At 38.6% G+C, this 17,321-nt stretch overlaps 5 protein-coding genes across 7 annotated transcripts; 3 read left to right on the plus strand and 2 right to left on the minus strand.

Annotated features, from left to right (window-relative positions):
• The first annotated feature begins 1,693 nt into the window (after positions 1-1,693).
• Positions 1,694-2,889, plus strand: LOC113214703 (uncharacterized). Its single transcript, XM_026434156.2, has 4 exons — positions 1,694-1,973; positions 2,192-2,349; positions 2,452-2,524; positions 2,613-2,889. Exons 1-4 carry the CDS (start codon positions 1,776-1,778, stop codon positions 2,775-2,777), a joined length of 594 nt encoding a protein of 197 aa, XP_026289941.1. The 5' UTR covers positions 1,694-1,775; the 3' UTR covers positions 2,778-2,889.
• On the minus strand, positions 2,890-7,851 carry LOC113214699 (WD repeat-containing protein 3). The gene is made up of 15 exons (XM_026434152.2): positions 7,713-7,851; positions 7,275-7,594; positions 6,983-7,192; positions 6,697-6,894; positions 6,442-6,612; positions 6,158-6,360; positions 5,884-6,040; positions 5,615-5,805; positions 4,981-5,176; positions 4,658-4,879; positions 4,303-4,572; positions 3,949-4,194; positions 3,656-3,846; positions 3,356-3,584; positions 2,890-3,119 (listed from the first exon to the last, which is right to left on the minus strand). Exons 2-15 carry the CDS (start codon positions 7,452-7,454, stop codon positions 2,964-2,966), a joined length of 2,820 nt encoding a protein of 939 aa, XP_026289937.1. The 5' UTR covers positions 7,455-7,594; positions 7,713-7,851; the 3' UTR covers positions 2,890-2,963.
• Positions 7,799-10,142, plus strand: LOC113214701 (RAB6A-GEF complex partner protein 2). Of its 2 annotated transcripts, none has more exons than XM_052264568.1 (9): positions 7,799-7,886; positions 8,071-8,224; positions 8,329-8,453; positions 8,538-8,645; positions 8,722-8,871; positions 8,962-9,074; positions 9,156-9,308; positions 9,390-9,567; positions 9,656-10,142. In XM_052264568.1, the coding sequence occupies exons 2-9, from the start codon at positions 8,103-8,105 to the stop codon at positions 9,871-9,873; spliced, it is 1,167 nt and encodes a 388-aa protein (XP_052120528.1). In that variant the 5' UTR covers positions 7,799-7,886; positions 8,071-8,102; the 3' UTR covers positions 9,874-10,142. The 2 variants fall into 2 exon arrangements, with proteins under 2 accessions (XP_052120528.1, XP_026289939.1); XM_026434154.2 differs by having other exon boundaries at positions 7,803-7,952; positions 8,035-8,224.
• LOC113214704 (phosphatidylglycerophosphatase and protein-tyrosine phosphatase 1) lies at positions 9,933-11,671 on the minus strand. 2 transcript variants are annotated; one of them, XM_026434158.1, is made up of 5 exons: positions 11,465-11,671; positions 11,248-11,328; positions 10,920-11,117; positions 10,692-10,834; positions 9,933-10,517 (listed from the first exon to the last, which is right to left on the minus strand). In XM_026434158.1, exons 1-4 carry the CDS (start codon positions 11,600-11,602, stop codon positions 10,703-10,705), a joined length of 549 nt encoding a protein of 182 aa, XP_026289943.1. In that variant the 5' UTR covers positions 11,603-11,671; the 3' UTR covers positions 9,933-10,517; positions 10,692-10,702. The 2 variants fall into 2 exon arrangements, with proteins under 2 accessions (XP_026289943.1, XP_052120530.1); XM_052264570.1 differs by lacking the exon at positions 9,933-10,517 and having other exon boundaries at positions 10,638-10,834; positions 11,465-11,670.
• Positions 11,672-11,704: 33 nt separating this feature from the next.
• On the plus strand, positions 11,705-16,904 carry LOC113217764 (conserved oligomeric Golgi complex subunit 5). The gene is made up of 15 exons (XM_052264567.1): positions 11,705-11,885; positions 12,192-12,296; positions 12,404-12,528; positions 12,663-12,861; positions 13,578-13,720; positions 13,800-13,965; positions 14,414-14,529; positions 14,622-14,769; positions 14,913-15,075; positions 15,157-15,297; positions 15,398-15,531; positions 15,608-15,971; positions 16,055-16,163; positions 16,260-16,475; positions 16,580-16,904. Exons 1-15 carry the CDS (start codon positions 11,834-11,836, stop codon positions 16,775-16,777), a joined length of 2,379 nt encoding a protein of 792 aa, XP_052120527.1. The 5' UTR covers positions 11,705-11,833; the 3' UTR covers positions 16,778-16,904.
• The last annotated feature ends 417 nt before the right edge of the window (positions 16,905-17,321 follow it).

Raw genomic sequence — 17,321 nt, forward strand, 5'->3', positions numbered from 1 at the left:
GGGGGGGGGGGTCGCCGACACCCTTGCAGCAGCTAGATGTCGAACCCCGGAGGGCCTACGCAGCACAACAAAGTACCCAAGTGCGGCAAGGGCACCCCTCTCCCCTCCGCCGCCGTCCCCGCCTTGAACTTGTCCTCGTATCGCAGCGCACAGTGCCGCGGCGCTCTGAGCGCGGCTCTCCCCGATCACCGCGGCCGCGGGATGAGGATCACGTTTGTGGCGACGCGGAGGCGCCGCGCCGATCCAAAGCAGACTGTGGCGGCGGCCAGAGGAGCAGGCAAAGTTCTTGATCACATCGGGGACGTTCAGCGAATACCGGGCTCTGCTTTTACAAGATACCCCCCACTCAAAACGACAACATACAACTGTTATAATTTTGGTCATTTTGGCCAATTATTTGTTGCTATTTTTGGCATCGATTTTTGACTCACTGATGTACCGCACGCTTTAATCCAGAGGGCTATTTTTAACTTTCAACAAATCCACAGTTTGGATTTGTGGAGACCCTGTGGTCTCTACAGCACCGCCGGAAAGGTAGGGAATTTGTGCCGTAGAAACCCCTAACTGTAGGCAACCGACAGTGCACCGCCACCCCCAGTCAGATCCGCGCCTGGGTCGATCCCGCCCGAAAGTCGGATTTCTAGTTTTTAACTAGACTGCAGGTATTCGCTGAACTTCAGACACAACAGAAACAATCCAAATCCCCCAAATCCAAAGATTGGTCGTGAGCTTCCCGCTAGCTTCTTATGGTCATGCGGGTAGTGGGGTAAAGGCTCAGCCTCGGTTCAGCCAATCAAGGAACCAAACCAATGTTCAAACCGCTTTTCTTCTTCCGCTGTTAGCTGAGGTTCACTATAGATAAATCTGGCCCATCTACCTCCCCCCTAAACCTCGCGTCGTTCGTCGCATCTGTGTCGTTGTTGTTTCAGAATGGGGATGGATGGACATCTCGTGCAAAATTAAGGGCCGGCAAGAGCAATCGTCAATACAATATCGCCATGGCTCACGTATATCTCTCCTTTGCGTGTACAAATCATTTGAGAATGAGGTCAAATTTCTTTACATGTCGCGTGCTCGTAATTACCCTACAAGTAGTTCACGGCCCACCTTCTCATGCCTCCCGGGTCACGTCAGGTGCTTCCGTCATACTTCACGGCGGGGGAATAAGGTCGCTAGGAAGGAAAAGGGTGCGGTTGTGAGCTTCAATTTTACACACGAGGACTTCAATTCGGTCAATACGGTGCACGCGCCGGTGCGAGCGGCTTTGCCAACTCACGGGGGGCCTTTGGCGTCTTGCATGCGGGCAGGAGTATAGACAAACCCACCGAAACCGGCGCGTACAACGACACATCGCGTACATTATTCAGTAAAGCCAATTTTAGCCATTACAGGAAAATGAAAAGTATCAGCAAATTAACCATCGTATGGTTGATACACCTAATGCTGTTGTTGCCGCATCCATAGTTTATGGTTGTCCCTGAAGTAACCATTTGATGGTTGCTACAGCTTTCCATTTTCCTGGGTACACATTGCCTAGCTACTGTCGCAAACGACAATTTCACATTTCCAACCTATCGTCGCGGCCCGCGACGAACTTCTCGGTCTCGGCTCGGACTTCCCCTTGTTGGGGCGAGGCGGGCGGGACCCTCGAGACTCGAGGGACGACCCCCCCCCCCCCCCCCCCCCAATCACCAATTACAGTGCGATTCAGATTGGAGTGTTCTGTGCTGGTGCAAAGTAGTCAGCTTGTTTTCCCCTAAAGTTACAGTTTTATAATGAATTCTAGATTTTTTGTTTCACGATGTCTGCGACAGCTGCAACTTACATCGTATTTACGGAATACAGTACCTTGCAATCTGAGAATGATCAGTTTTATTCCAGTTACATGCGATAAGCACGTTGTTTCGATCCCAAAGATACAGACACATAACCTCGAAACACGTCGATACAAATCTAAAAAGAAGGGTAAAAAGGTAAGTAGACGATAACAGATATTCCTCAAGAAATTTCATTAACTGCAAAGAGTTTAAATGAAAAACACGACATACTATCATTGAAATTGAATTATAGCTTAGTACGACAGTTTAACTATGGTTATGCCACTCCACTCTCTAAAGATGATAATAAAATTAATAACTAATAATTTTCTTGTTTAAGAAACATAATTAATAAAAAACATAAATAATTACAGGCTCAAGAGGCAGAAGATCCTGATGATGAGAATAAAGAAGCAGAGGAAGAAGATGACATGGAAGAAGGCGATGCATTGCCTGGTGAGCAGGAGAAGATTCTTAAGCTTAGTCAAGTTCGAGTAGACAAACTGTTAAGGCTGGCCGTAAATTCATCACGGTAAGTGAGCTGATTCCATGTTCTATCTCTCTTGCAAGTATACTTACTGTGCGTTGCCTTCCTTATGTTACATTTAACATTTACTTTTCTCTTCTATTTCAGCATTGTGGAAGAAGCTTATGTTGAGGGGAGACTACGTAAAAATGATGAGAAAGTTATTAAAAAGAGTGCTCCTGTAAGTTACCTGAAGTTTATTGTGTATTTATACAACTTTTTACATTCCTGAATTGTGCACTGATTTTACTTCATTTCTAATTGTTTAGGTTCAGCAAGGTGACATTTTGGATATTGAGATAGGTCCTGATACCAAAAATCCTGACTTCCTCAAAGTACATAGAATAGAAATCTTGGAAATAAAAGAAGGCGTTCACAGCATGGTGAGAGTACTTATTTGCAAGAATTTGACTATCAAGGCATATGATAGCTAGCTGTTGGTGAAGTTACTGTAACTTAGCATATTTTCCTGAAATAAAATGAATTGAGTTATGGAGAGACTGTACCATAACACTGCAAAATAAAAACCTTGTCAAGAAGAAAGCATTTCTCCATTGTGAGTCTTTATTTATTGCCTGTGAGGACAGAAAAGTACAGGTGATAGTCATCCAAGGGATTCTTCAAACAGTTAAAATTGCACGTTTTGTGGGTCCTCTTCTCTTTTTGCCCCTCTGTTTCCTCTGAGCAGCAGCTTCAGTAAATAAGGCTACTCCCTCTCTGGCTTCAATTTCATGTTGTAGGAATAAAAAGCCATGAAGATTGACACCAACCAAGTCCTGAAAAAAAATCCCCAGGTGTAGTACAGAGAAACCTGGTTAGTAGAATTTCCTCCTTATAAAGTAAATTTTTGGATGACTCAAGTCAAATTTTGCAGATGAGTACACCTGAATTTAAAGTATACCTGGATATAATACACTGAGACCTCGGTCTTGGGCAATTCTAACTATCCAGGTTACACATTACAAAGCTTATCAATCTGAGTAAAATTATTCATTTATGTATAATAGCTTACCCTTAGTTCACATATTTTAGTGGCAGCAAGACTATGCAGCTGACGAATTGTTGGTAAAAGAGTGGCAGTGCTCATTATGGGTCCATGATGCACCCGCACAAGAAACAAAGCAGCACGACACACAACTTCTGTATGTGGTTGCTGCGGTAGTTCCAATAACGAGATAAGCTGAGGCAATAACTTCAATACACTAGCAAATGGCAGACGCAGTAAAGCTTCCTCTAATTCACTGAAAAGGAAAGGAAAAAAATTAGACTTGAATCTAGTTACAAAATTTACAATCAAGACAACTCTACAGACCTTGATTTAATTCTGGCAAGAATTTCCTGCAGAAACTCAGCAGGAGTGGATGCACGATAAGCAACCATGATGGCAGGTGGTGGTGGTACAGCAGTTGCCTCTTTACCAGCATGCCTCATAGCTTCATGATACTGATCCAGTTCAGCTCCATAAGCTTCACCAACTTCAAGGCATTCCAGAAGCATTTCAGCCTGCAACACAGTTAATAACACATTTCACATTTTAGATGTTTTAGTTCCAATTGAATTGATGGGTAATTAAATATGCTACAATATATTGAACCCATGTCTCACCGCTTTTTCACTTCCAACAGTCTTTTTTGAAGGTAAATGTAGAGCACTTTGACCTTCAACGGCTGTTTCTTCAGACTGATCAACTTCAGCATTTTCTTCTTCCTCACGTTCTTGTTCTCTCTCATCCTCTAAAACAAGGGGCTCTTCAGTGCGTGTAAACATTCTTAATACTCTATCTGAGCCACAGCTAATAACATGTTGACCATTGTCGCTAACTGACAAATTCCATGCTTCACCATGATGAGCCTTGATTTGAGGAAAACATAAAATAATGGTACATCATAGAATCATAGATTTCATTTGCAAAATTTCAAAAAGTTGGGTAAAAAACAATTAAGCTTTTAAAACATATACCTGCAAGGTAAGAATTCTGTCAAAAGTATCTGCATCCCACTGCTTTACACGTCCGTCTTTACCACATGAGAAAAATTGATGAGTATCATGAACAAATTGTATTCCAGTCACAGAGTTGTCATGGGCAAATAAAGAGCGATGGCAGTCACCAAAGTCAAGACCCCAAATTTTTATATTACGATCAGCACTGCCAGTTGCAATTAATGTAGAATCTGATGATATGTCCATGCAAGTTACAGGCAGTTTGTGTCCATAAAGAGACAGGAAGAACTGCAAAATAAGAAAATAAGCTGGGTAAGTGTACATGGATTAGAAAAATTAAAATACTGCTGAAATAGCACGGCTTTGACCTTACCTTCAATGTGTCCAGATAAAAAACTTTAACAGTGGAATCCAGTAAAGCAACAGCAATTAATCTACTGTTTGGGCTGATTCTTACGCATAGAACACATTCCTCCAGCTTAAGAGACCGTGTGTGGAGGACTGACAGCACTTTTGCTTTAGATTCTGGGCTCTGAATAAGTTCAAATTGCCAAAATTTGACAGTGCAGTCTCCTCCACCAGTAACACACCCACGCTGCAAACAATTGAAAAAATTTGCTACTCTCCAAAAGAACTATTTTTGCTAAGTAGCAAGGGGGTTTACACCGAGTTGATAAAGATTTTAATAATACAAACCTTGTCTGGCAGAAGAGATATTGACCACAACTCTTTAGAGTGAGCTTCCACCTCCTCTAAAATGTCTCCTGCAGCAATATCAACTATGAGCATTTTTCCATTCTTCAGACCAACAAGAACATGTCTATCTCCAGGAACAAAGCATACTGAGAGAATGTAGTCTGTTCTGATAGTGCGCAAACATGTCAAGGATGGTCTAAAACATGAAAATTGAAAAAAAGAAAGAAAAGAAAAGAAATTAAAAGAAGTTGACAGTAGTGCCTCCAACCGGGCTTACTGGTGGGGGCTCCTTCACTTTAGCAAGGTAAATGGACCAGTCCGCATGAGCCCACAAGGCTTTTTCAAACCTAAAATTTGGATAGGCATTTCAATGAAACTGCATTTTGGCCTCGCCAGATCTTACCAATGGAAACCGTTCTTAAGATCTGTCAAGGCAAAAATGCAATTTAATTGGAATTTAAACCCAAATTTTAGACTTGCGGGCTCGTGCGCGCTGGTTTACTTAGAGTTGAAGCGAATAAGCCTGCAGGAGGAAGCATGTTTGGAGGCACTGGTTGACAGAAAACTATATTTTTTATTTTTTATTTTAATGGGGGCCAAATTAATTTTTAAACATAACTATAATATTATTTACCTGTTCCAAACTTTCAAAGCTTCAGCACTGCCTGAAACAATAGCTAAACTGTCAGAACTGAAAGCTACACTCCTCACTTCTGAATGATGTCCCTGATATTCTATAACTCTCAGACTTTGAGGCTGTGTTCCTTTCACAGATAAGCTTAAGGTGTGAAGCTCCATCCTGTTATTATTTAGCGCACTAGCAATCTATAACAAATATAAGAACAAAAATATAACACTTACTAAGCCTGAAAATAATAACAGAAAGATTGAGTGAAATTGTACCCGCAATTCCTGCCCACGGCCCACAACAAGGGAAGTTGATTTAACTTTGCCTCCATATTTCACAACAGGGAGTCGAATGATTTCATCTCGTAATGTTGGTAAAGAATTTTCATCTTGATCCGTAATTTTTGCATTTATGTCATTAGATTCTGAGTCACTGAAAACAATAATTCTGATATGTTTCCCAGCAAATAGAAAGGAGCCTTAAGTATTTAATACACTTGCGTGCATTTCCACAGTCTGATAAGGCAGTAGCAGTACACCATTGACTCACGCTAGTTCCTTTTTCCGTTGTTTCCTTAATCGTTTCTTCATTTTCAATTTGGCTTCCTCATCAGACTTTACTTCAAACATTTCTAAATTGTTATCAGCTCCGAAACATCCTAAAACTACACCATTTCTATCAGTTGTAAGGCCAATAACACGGCCAGTGCCAGCTCTCAAGATGGACCCTGCTTTAGTGCATGTGATGGGTGACTGCAATCAAATACAAAAGCTAATAATACAAGGATAGAACTTGGATCAACATCCCTATGCATTCAAACAGATTCTACCAACCACAACATCAGACTGCATTTCATCACCAATGATATCTCCTGGAATATCCTCTACAGCCACAGGTCTGTCTGATTTATTTTGGGAATCTTGAATTTCCCACATGCGAAGCTCACTGTCATTGCTGCCAGTCACAAGGTACTTGCCATTTTTTACTAGAGCCAAACCCCAAACCTTAGAAAAGTCAAAAAATGAAAATAATACGGAGACTTTACGATGTACTGCCAATTAATCATTCATAACAAGACAATTGCATACTTCTGTTCGATGTCCAACAAGAGTTTTAAAACAGTGCGTAGTATCAAGGTCCCAAAATTTAACAAATGTATCCTTTGAAGAAGACACAAGAATATTCCGATCATTTAGAAATGCTACTTGAGTGACAATCCCTTTGTGACCTGATAATCGATGCAGACCACGCTCAGCTACCACATCCCATATAATTATTTCAGTGTCCTAGAATGTAAAAGAATAACATGAGCTGAAAGATGTCTAAGGTACCAATAAGTATATGAGAAATAAAAAACAGAAAACAGCGACTTACTTTGGATCCGGAGGCAAGACGATGACCAAGTTCATCATATGCTAAACAAGTTATAGCAGATCGATGTCCAGAAAATGTAGCCACCAAGTCAGTGGATCCAAGCTCAAAAACTTTAATTGCTCCATCTGCATAGCCAACAGACAAGAACTGTTTGTCGGGACTTGCTGCCAAATATGTGACTTCATGTTTCTCACCAGTTATAATGAGTGCCTAGAAATGTAAGAGTAAGGAGATTGAATATGTTGCATTCATCAAAACCTTCAAATCAGAATGGAAAACCATAAATTTTAACCTTTTCACCAAGGCGAAGATCCCAAACTATGACATCCTCACAACCACCTACTGCTACAAATCGCCCTTCTTGCCCTTGCAATACAACAAATACTGCATTGCAAGACGGACTAGCTATGATGTTAAAATTGGCCGATGAAGCATAACGCAGGTACTGTTTAGTGAGACCCATTTTAACCATTTTTATGAAGGGGAGATGAAATTATTTAATTTACAGAATACGAAATGGGCTATCGTCAACAGAATATCCGGGAGCAACACACGTGTTGCGAAACAACAACTTCTTCAGACAGAACAAAGATGAAAATGTACAATGAGGTTCTGTAAAATAAGAACAATTCTAACTTAGAGCTGTAAAAATGAAATTTTAAAGCTGTCACAAAGATATTGGCAATTTTCGCAGTTAAGGTCGCAATCAAAACAAACAAAGATCACCTACGGTCAAGAAAACTTAACCTCTTGGCTCCCGTGTTGCTGTCGAATCGAATGTTATGCTCTGGGCAGGAACCATTGTATGACGTCATCATCAGAAGTAGGGTTAGGTTAAACCATTCTCAAAAGTGTTGACACTTGACTTGACACCTATGCAAGCAAATTGCTACGCGATAACAACATTGTGTATTTGGCACAACAAAATAAGTGATGTTGGAGAATACTGCGACTATCACGGACTTTTAAGGTAATAACTCTTTTCCATACGAAAAGATTATTGGGTTCTTTGTAATCATCAACGATTTGTTTATTGTGGTATCATGTTACAGGTTCTTTCAAATTCGAAGTGTTCAAATCATTCCCTTATTAATAGTGTTGTGAAATCTTTAAAGAAAAAATGATTGAAGCCGTAGCCTCCTTACTTACTGGACCAGTTTATTTGTCTGGAGAAAATGTTGAATGTAGCATAACTTTCACCAATCCTCCAGTCCCACAACACAAAACATCTCAAAGTTATAGGTAAGTAATTCATAGCATTATCTTACCACTGAAAATATCTCGCATATTTCCAATTCATTTTCTCATTGGTTAATGTTGACACATATCAATCTGTTTATATACAGTGATGGGTTAGAAAGCCTCGCATGGGCAAGTGCTCAGATTCACTGCCAGTGTTCAACAAATGGCAAAGTTACACATCCCAAAACGAACACTTTGGCTGCCGAAGAATTGTCCATTACTAATAAGGGTGTGTATTCAGCCCTTGTATTGTAAAATTATCAATTATTTTCTTATTGCCGTTTTTATGTTTGTTTTTGGTTCTAATTTTTAGATACATCATTTGCACCATGCAGAGGAGAAAATGGTCACGTTGTGCTGTCTACCAAACCCAAAATTTTATTTTGTGATTTGAGGCTTGCCCCAGGAGAAAGCAGGACCTGTGAGTATCTAATGAATTGGATAAGATGGTAGTAGTGACTATTTTGATTATTTTTTTCAATTATTTCACTTTTCAGATGTTTATCGTGAAATTCTTCCAAGTGAGGCCCCACCTTCATATAGGGGTCAAGCTGTGAAATACTCATACAAAATAACTGTAGGGATGCAGAGAGTAAACTCTCCAATAAAATTATTGAGAGTTCCATTTCGGGTTCTAGTAGTCAACGGTTAGCCAGCTAAAACTTCCTCCATGTTGTCTGCATTTGCTTTAAACAAATCCCCTCATAAATAAATTGTACTTTGGCTGTTAATTGTAGGTCTTCCTGATATCAGTGTCTGTGGGGACAGTGAGGATTTAGCACCAAGCAACCCATTTTTAGAGACTGAGGAGAAAGAAACTCCTCTTGATATTGCTCTTCAAGTTTTGCAGGTGATCCTCAAAACAAATTATAGATTAATCGCTGTATCACCAACCAGTTGTGTAATTAGTAATTACATCTTATATTTCCAGAACATCACAGCACGAAGAACTCCTAACTTTTACAACATAACAAATCAAAGAGGGAAAGTTGTTCGATTTTGTATCTTCAAAAACTCTTATAAACTTGGGGAGGATATAGTGGGAACCTTTGACTTCTCAGCCACAACTGTACCCTGTGTGCAGGTATCTATACCATGCTTAGCATTCGTTGTTCAGTGCATATTTGTTTGCTTTCATTTTAACTTTAAAACTTTTTACTCCAAGTTTTCAGTTACTCTTCAAAGTGAAGAAGAAATTGCAGCTGACAGCCGTCGCTGGGCAAAACAGGCCTCGGCTGTTGTGTCATACAGCAAGCATCATGAAGTTTGTTTGAATTTAAAATACTCCCAACTGATTTTACCTATCCCACTTCACATAACTCCAGCTTTTACAACTCCATTAGGTATGTTATTCATTTTTTGTTGATGATTCATCTCAAGGACATCATTAACTTCCTTCATGATGATAAATAATCTCTGTTTATATTTCAGTAACTTTAAAGTGGCGTCTTCACTTTGAGTTTGTCACAACTACAACAGCTCTTAGCCAGCAGGTGAGCAGTGACATTAAAAGCAACATGTGGCAAGGCCCAGGTTCATTAGATATTGAAACAATGGTTTGGAATCTTCCTGTTAATATATACCCTACAACACCATCACAAGTTGCTCAAGGCTTACAAGCCCAAACAAAGCATACTATTAGCATCTAATTAGGACAGAGACTTTGTAACTTCAACCTGTTATATTATGTCTAAATAAGAGGGATATGTTTTGTTTTATTATATATTTTATTATCAACTCAATTTAGGAAATTATAAATATTCAACTTGTTACAACATGTGTATAAAAACTCTGACAATAACATTACATAACTTCTATCTAGGTAAATGTATTGGTAAATCACTACCTACCTAAGTAATCTAAAATAGATGTTGTCTCTGAGCAAGATCAGTTCAAATAAAATACTTCTGATTTACAATTATGGTATTGCTTCATGACACTGAATGGAATCAGAAACTCTGCTCTCTGATGTGTAGAATGCATTATTCTACACAGACATTAGCAGGCTAATGTTAACATTATTCTGCCAAATTTAGCGTAGATCAAGTAATGTTCACTTAAACCTGAGCATGCTGGCTAATGCCAGTAAGAGTTGGTGGGATGGCCGCATGTAAAGGTAAAAAGTTTAACATTTGCAAAGATGGCTTACCACAGAAGCTGATAAGAAGACATTGGCCATGACATCATGCATGACAGGTGATACTTTGTGATTTCCTTGCACATACAATTCTTGCATATTTCATAAGTACTTTGAGACAGATGTATAAACTGAAAGGCCCTCTGAAGAAATCAGCTATAATCAAATAGTTATCACTTAGTCAGGTATATCATAGTCACACTAAAATGGTTTTCAAAGTGAGAGAAAAGGAGCCTTAAAAAAACTGTCCTAAAACTCTGAAAGCAGTACAGCCAGTTGGAATCCTTGGTCCTGTGGAACCTGTATAAGTTTATTGTCTTGTCTCATTACCTATATTGATCCTAGGATGAGTTGTTTGTTATATTGCTACTGTGGAACAATTGAAGAGCCGACCACTGCTGGTTATGCAAAAGTATATGAGGACGCTTGGAGCGCATGTAACTAACAGCCTCTTGTGGAGTCCATCTGTTTTTCTGTTGGAAGAAACAAATACAGTCAGATTAAAATTCGATTGAAGAGGAAGTTGGCAGTACAGTTCATGAACTGAAAACAACGAACCATCATCAAGTAGCAACCAACAAGTGTTGCGCTTCTTGTTCTTCCTGCTTTACAATGCACATAGACACTGCCTTTATTCTCACCCGTATGGAATTTATTTATGAATGCAACACCTTTTAAAAGTTTTTCTTGACATGGTGTTTCAAATATATCTACTGTGCTTAGCTGTAAAAAATCAACGCCATACTGCTTCCATGCCTGAAAAATAATAGTTTAACCATTATTAGTGGACCTGATTAAGCTTCCAAAAACAAGTGCCAGTAATAATAATCAATTGAATATGTCTGGATATAATAAAAATTCGTGATGGTGTCAAGAACTGACATACCTCTGCATCATTAGAAAACAGACGAAGCTCATAGTCTTCATTCATGGATATGACAGCTTTGATGTTTTCAGTTTTTACAAGCTGAAATGAAAAGATTGATACACTATTAGTTTCCTTGATTTGATACCGCACTCGAATTGGTTAAAAATTGGAAATAAAAGTCTTAAGCAGCCCTGTAACCTACAATACAATGTGATCAATGTGGGTGTTCTCTTACCGATTCGGCGTCCTTGGCGAAAGGTAAAGCACCCAAAACTACAGTTTCGTCGATTCGGTCATACCACCTTCGACTGGAAACCTTCTCCATGACCACATTGTAAAACAAAGTTGGATAAAACGTTATTCGGGCGAACATTGTGACAAGACATACGCCAGGTGTTTACTTTCACCGACCGAGCAGCAGACGGATTTCTCCTGCTAGAAAGCTACAGGATAGCCAACTCCTCGGTACTTAAATCTGGTCTGCTGTCAGTTGGTAACTATGAGTGTTGACGTTTGACACTCACATCACTTACCAAACCCACACAATATGCCTGTTTTTACTCTAAACATTTAATGATTTGACAAACGAATGCCTTAAAAGTCAATGAAAATGTCATCAAACCCTGCAGACCCGTGGAGAACTATTGAACAGGACGGTAAAGTACAACTTTCTAATGTTTACTATCTATCGCCTAACCTATAGTTTGTTATTATCTTAATTTTTTTGTGAAGTCCTCTTTATTTACCAACAACAATAGTTTAAGTAAAATTGTCTTCTCTCATTGCAATAACAGTAAGCAAAACGAAGCCTAAATACAGCCTCTACCCAAATTGTAGTTTTGTGACATTATTCTTGAATGAAGATTATTCATATATCTCTTTTAAGCGTAGTTTGGTTGTGAGCGCAACAGACAATGCACGATATTTGTATACTCCAAATAATTTCTTTTGTTTTATTTCAGAATTTTACAGACTTTTTATCATAGATGAAGAGAAACAGAATTTAACTAAAAGCGCTGTATCACACACTTTGGCTGTGTCCGAACAACTTTCAAAGCTGACTGAAGGTAACATCGATTATTTAACTCAACCCTCTCACTGACGAATTCCAAAGCGATAATAGCTTCACTTATTTACTTGGTTTGGAACTGACATAATATTACTTTTCCTTTAGGTATAACCATACTAGATAGTGAACTTCATAAGCAAGTATTTGAAAATCATGAAGACCTTGTTTCTCAAGCAACTTGGGTGGAAAGGCTCCAGTCATTGTTGGCAGGAATGCATACACAGACTCAGGTAATTTTGAATAGTTTTATTACCAACTATTTGTTCTTTTAAGAAGTTTACACATGGATGGGTTAGTATTCGTAAGAGCACCTGATTATGTAATTTTTAATTATTGAGTTTGGGTTGTCCAATTTCCAAACCAGTGTGTTTTGTCTGGAGTCGAGAGGCTAAGAGCTCGAATAATGGAGCCATTTTCAAGGATGGAATCTCACACCTTGGTGCTCTCACGCCTCCATGAAACTTCAGATCTCTTAAGGCGGATTGCTCGCCTTCAACAGCTCTCGAAAAAACTTCAAAACTGCCCTGATCATGTAAAAGCTGCAGCACTTCTTAATGAAATAGGTGAGTAAATTCCACCTATCTCAAGACCAGCCCAGATGGTACTGGGGACGCCCCGTTTGTCCGACATGTTATTTGTCCGACAGCCGCATTTAAGTAAATAAATTAAATAAATAAAGTATTACAACAACAGGGAAAGGGCTCGTTTCACTTGTCCGACAGGTGGAGTTGCGTTTCAAACTTGAATAGATACTAGAAAAAGTAGTTTCTGCAGTAGGGTTCAGTTTCTGGAACTACAATAATAAGTTGTAACAGTAAGTAGGAGTTATTGCAATAACTTAGAGTTATTCAAATATCTTTCGCTGGCGCGCCCGGCACCGTATTCGGGAGATCTTTCGGCTATACTCGGCTCAGCGCTTGGGCCTAAGGCCTGGCCGTGGCTCGGCCGCCCGGGAACAACGCCGGACGCGCCAGCGAAAGTTATTTGAAAAACTTCGAGTTATTGTAATAACTCCTACTTACTGTAACAACTTATTATAGTTCCAGATACTGAACCCTACCGTAGCAACTATTTGTTCTAGTATTTTTAGCGCTATTAAAGTTTAAAAAGCAACTCCGGCTGTCGGACAAGTGAAACGAGCCCTTTCCCTGCTGTTGTAATACCTCACTTATTTAATTTATTTGCTTAGTTACGACTGTCGGACAAATAACTTGTCGGACAAACGTGGCATTCTCATGGTACTTAACCTTCTTTTTAATAATCTGATTGTTATTTCTAGATCAACTTTCTGAAGATGTAGATCTATCTGGCCTGGAAATTTTAGAATCAGATCAAGCATTAGTTCAAAAACATCGTTCAACCATTCACAAACAAGCTCAATCCATGCTTAAAGATGGTTTGGAAACCCTAAATCATCAAAAAGTTAGTTTCATTTGCATACACAGAGATTATTTTGTTAATTCAGGCCACTGCTTGTATTTCAATCTAATGCCTCTTTCAGGTTACCACTGCTGTTATGGTATTTAGCAATCTTGGAATATTGAATGCAGAGCTCAACAGAATTTTGGATACATCTGTATCTACTCTCTCCAGTGCTATTTCAGAGGCATTAGATATACAGGTTCTTACTCAGGCTCCTGTGTCAAATGACTCCACCAAAAGTAGAGGTAATATTTTTAAAATTTTGTTTTGGGCCCCTTATTTGTTTAGGGTGATATCAAAATGAAGGACAATTTTGTTGTTGTTTTGCATTTGTTTTATTACTTAAATTGAAGGTAGATTGCTTTTTTCGTATGGCTTCCCAAAGTGCCTCTCCAAGAAAGACTGCAAGAAATACCGAAAAATGGCCAGGAGGCTGCTTTGTGGCTCTAAGTGCATCCTTACTATTAACTGGGCCAATAAAAATTCCAGAAAATAATTCTTAAAAGTTGGAAATAAAAATTATCTGCCACATCTTTTTCATTAATTAAATATCTGCTATTACCTTTATTTTATTGATGTAAATCTTTTTATTGAACCTTGTAAATTATCTCTTAGTCACTAGAATAAGCATAAAACCCTGTGTTGCCTTGTTACCAAAGATGCCCTCATTTTAATCAAAATTTTTCTCAACAGGCACACCAGGAAGAGTGGTTATGCCATCCCTAGGTAACATTTCATCTTTTAGATCAAAACTATGGTCTGCCCTTGAAAATCTTTTTGAAATTTCCATTTACACTCAGTGCAGCCAGGTAACAGTTGTTTTCAGGAATTATTTTTTGATGTGATGTGTGTCATTCCTACCTTCACTAATCCAGTAAAATATTTCCCCCTTATTTTCCAGATTGAAGTTTTGCGAGCAGTACTTCATAACCAAACCAATGAACTTGGGTGCAGAATTCAAGTGCCCGATGAAAAGAAAAGCATGACTGATACCTTTTGGACCAGGGTTCTGAAACTTTTATCCCAAGAACTTGCCTCAAGTGCTCAGAGTAAGTTATTTTATATCACTGTTCTTGTAATTTAAGTTACTCATTCAATATGTATGTATCAATGACTTAAAAATAGTGAAAATATTACTTGTGATTGGTTTGGAAATACTGTACATATACTGTATTACTGATTTACATTGCAGATTCTACATACATGAAGCAAGCTCTTGAGGCTGAATTTCCAAAGTTGTTGCGTCTGTATGTGGATCTCAGAAAAAGACTCATAAATGCTCACAACAAGACTGTTGTTGAAACCAGTTTAAGTGATTTATCACCAGATAGCTCCAAACAACCATACCAATTAGAGTGAGAATTTTCATTTAATATGTTTTTGTTTTGATTGATTTGGATGGTTCCATTTCATTATTTGTGTTTTGTATTTTTTAGGCGTGAACTTATTGCTCCATTTGAAAATGCATATCTTTCACGATCTGTCTCAAGATTGCTAGATCCTGTCAATTTAATGTTTTCTGAAACTAAAGCACCCACGCATGAAAATGTTGATGGACTTGTCAGAACCATTACAAGGTTGGATTACTCATACTTGATTCTGTTTTGTACATCCTAACTTTTAACGTGAAGTTCAACAACTCATTTTTCTAATGTTATTTGTTTTTTTCTTTTTTAGTGAATTGAGTGTCTCTTTGGTTGATGAAGCCTTAAGTAAAACTGTCTCTAAAAATATAAGCAAAGCTGTACACCTGTTCTGTATTAAATGTGAGCAACTGGTTGCAACTGGGGGTGATGCAACTCAAGTTATAGGTAAGAACATGATCTGTCTATCTTATTGCTCATTACTAGATGAAAGTTTTGTTTCAATACACTTCTTTGCTCTCAGATATACCAAGCCAGGCCCAGACCTTGAATGCCGCTGCTGCAAATATTCTGCACTATCTAGCTGGACAGCTGGAGCGAGTTTTGAATAATATGGGAGTAACTCTTGCAGCAGGACCTGCAGCTATTGTGAGAGAATCCCTTGGTGGTATTGAAAAATTAGTGACCACCCAAGTTTTAACTCCCCTTTTAACATCAGTTGGGGATGCAATTGAAGCAATTCTTTTAACTATGCATGACGAAGATTATGCTGCAGATGAGGGTGCCAGTACAAACAGTTTGTATATGAAAGAACTTCACACTTTCATTGGAAGGGCTATAAATTTGTATCTTTCACCATTTGATGACCAGACCCTTGTGGTTAAGTGGTGAGTGAAATATTTCTAAATGCTACATTATATATTTTTAATAAAAGATGTATTGTCACTAATTCTGTTCCTGTATCTTATAGTTCAGTTTCTGTGGCTACTCGCTGTATAGACCTTTTCTTACGTTTGGCTTCCCTTATTCGACCACTGGGAAAAGTTGGTGTGGCAAAATTATCATCAGACTTTGAAAAGGTTGTTGTAAACATATAACTACTTCTACGTAGGTAGTTTTTACTGTTTTTACTTTTTACCACGTTATCTAAATTTTAAAAAATTATTTTCTTATAGTTGGAATTAGCATTACAACCTCTAGCAGGTCGGCAACCCCCCGCTGACTTGGGTTGGGGAAAACATTTGAGAACATTGCGTTCATTAAGAACCCTTATTGGTCTTCCTGCTATTGAAGTGGCTACCAGTCCTGCAGTTGGAACTGCACTTCCTCATAGTCTTGTCTTAACAGCCCTGTTCGCTCAGGCACCCTCTGACCTATTGTCCCCACATCAGGTTTGTTATAATTGAACATTGGAAGTCAAATATAATTTACTTATGACCTAAGATAATTTCTTTCCTATTTGTTTGTCTATATTTTTTAATTTTTAATGTTGCAGAGTGCTGGATGGTCTATTAGCCGTCTATCTCAGTGGCTTGATTCCCACCCGGCAGAGCGAGATCGCCTCCAGCTTGTTGGAGGATGTCTTCAACGTTACCAGCAGGCAGTACGTCAATCTGGCCAGGCAGAATTCCATCCTGTTTATCCAATAATGGTTTCTTTATTGGAAGCTGGAATGGCGCTGTGCTCCTCCTAATGTAAGTCAACTAGACCCATTACTTTCTTAGCTGTGCTGCACCAATAAAATTGTTCTGTTGTGTCATGTTACCACATGTTCCAATCTATCCAAATCTTTCAAATATATTTTAGAACAAAAGAAATAACTAATATAGTCATTCTTTTGAACACATAGAGTCCCTCACAGCATCAAATATGATCACATTTTGATAGGAAATGTGGGTCTCAACATGCAACATGAAATTGTGAGCGGTCGGTGAGAGGCTTGGATGCAATGCATAAAAGAATTATCAAAAAACATTTTCAACATTTTTGTTTTTATGACTTTACTCATCTGCAATTTTCTTCTGGGCACTATGGGTACCAAAATCAGTTTTCCTTAGGAGAATAGAATAGTGATATAGAAGAAAAATATTACTTCTTTATCTTTGTTAGATCTTAAACACTCACAACCAACAAAATATATATGGGTGCCAGTACAAACAGTTTGTATATGAAAGAACTTCACACTTTCATTGGAAGGGCTATAAATTTGTATCTTTCACCATTTGATGACCAGACCC

The sequence above is a fragment of the Frankliniella occidentalis genome, unplaced genomic scaffold (assembly GCF_000697945.3).
Source record: "Frankliniella occidentalis isolate FOCC.00 unplaced genomic scaffold, Focc_3.1 Scaffold20, whole genome shotgun sequence".
Classification (NCBI taxonomy): Eukaryota; Metazoa; Arthropoda; class Insecta; order Thysanoptera; family Thripidae; genus Frankliniella; species Frankliniella occidentalis.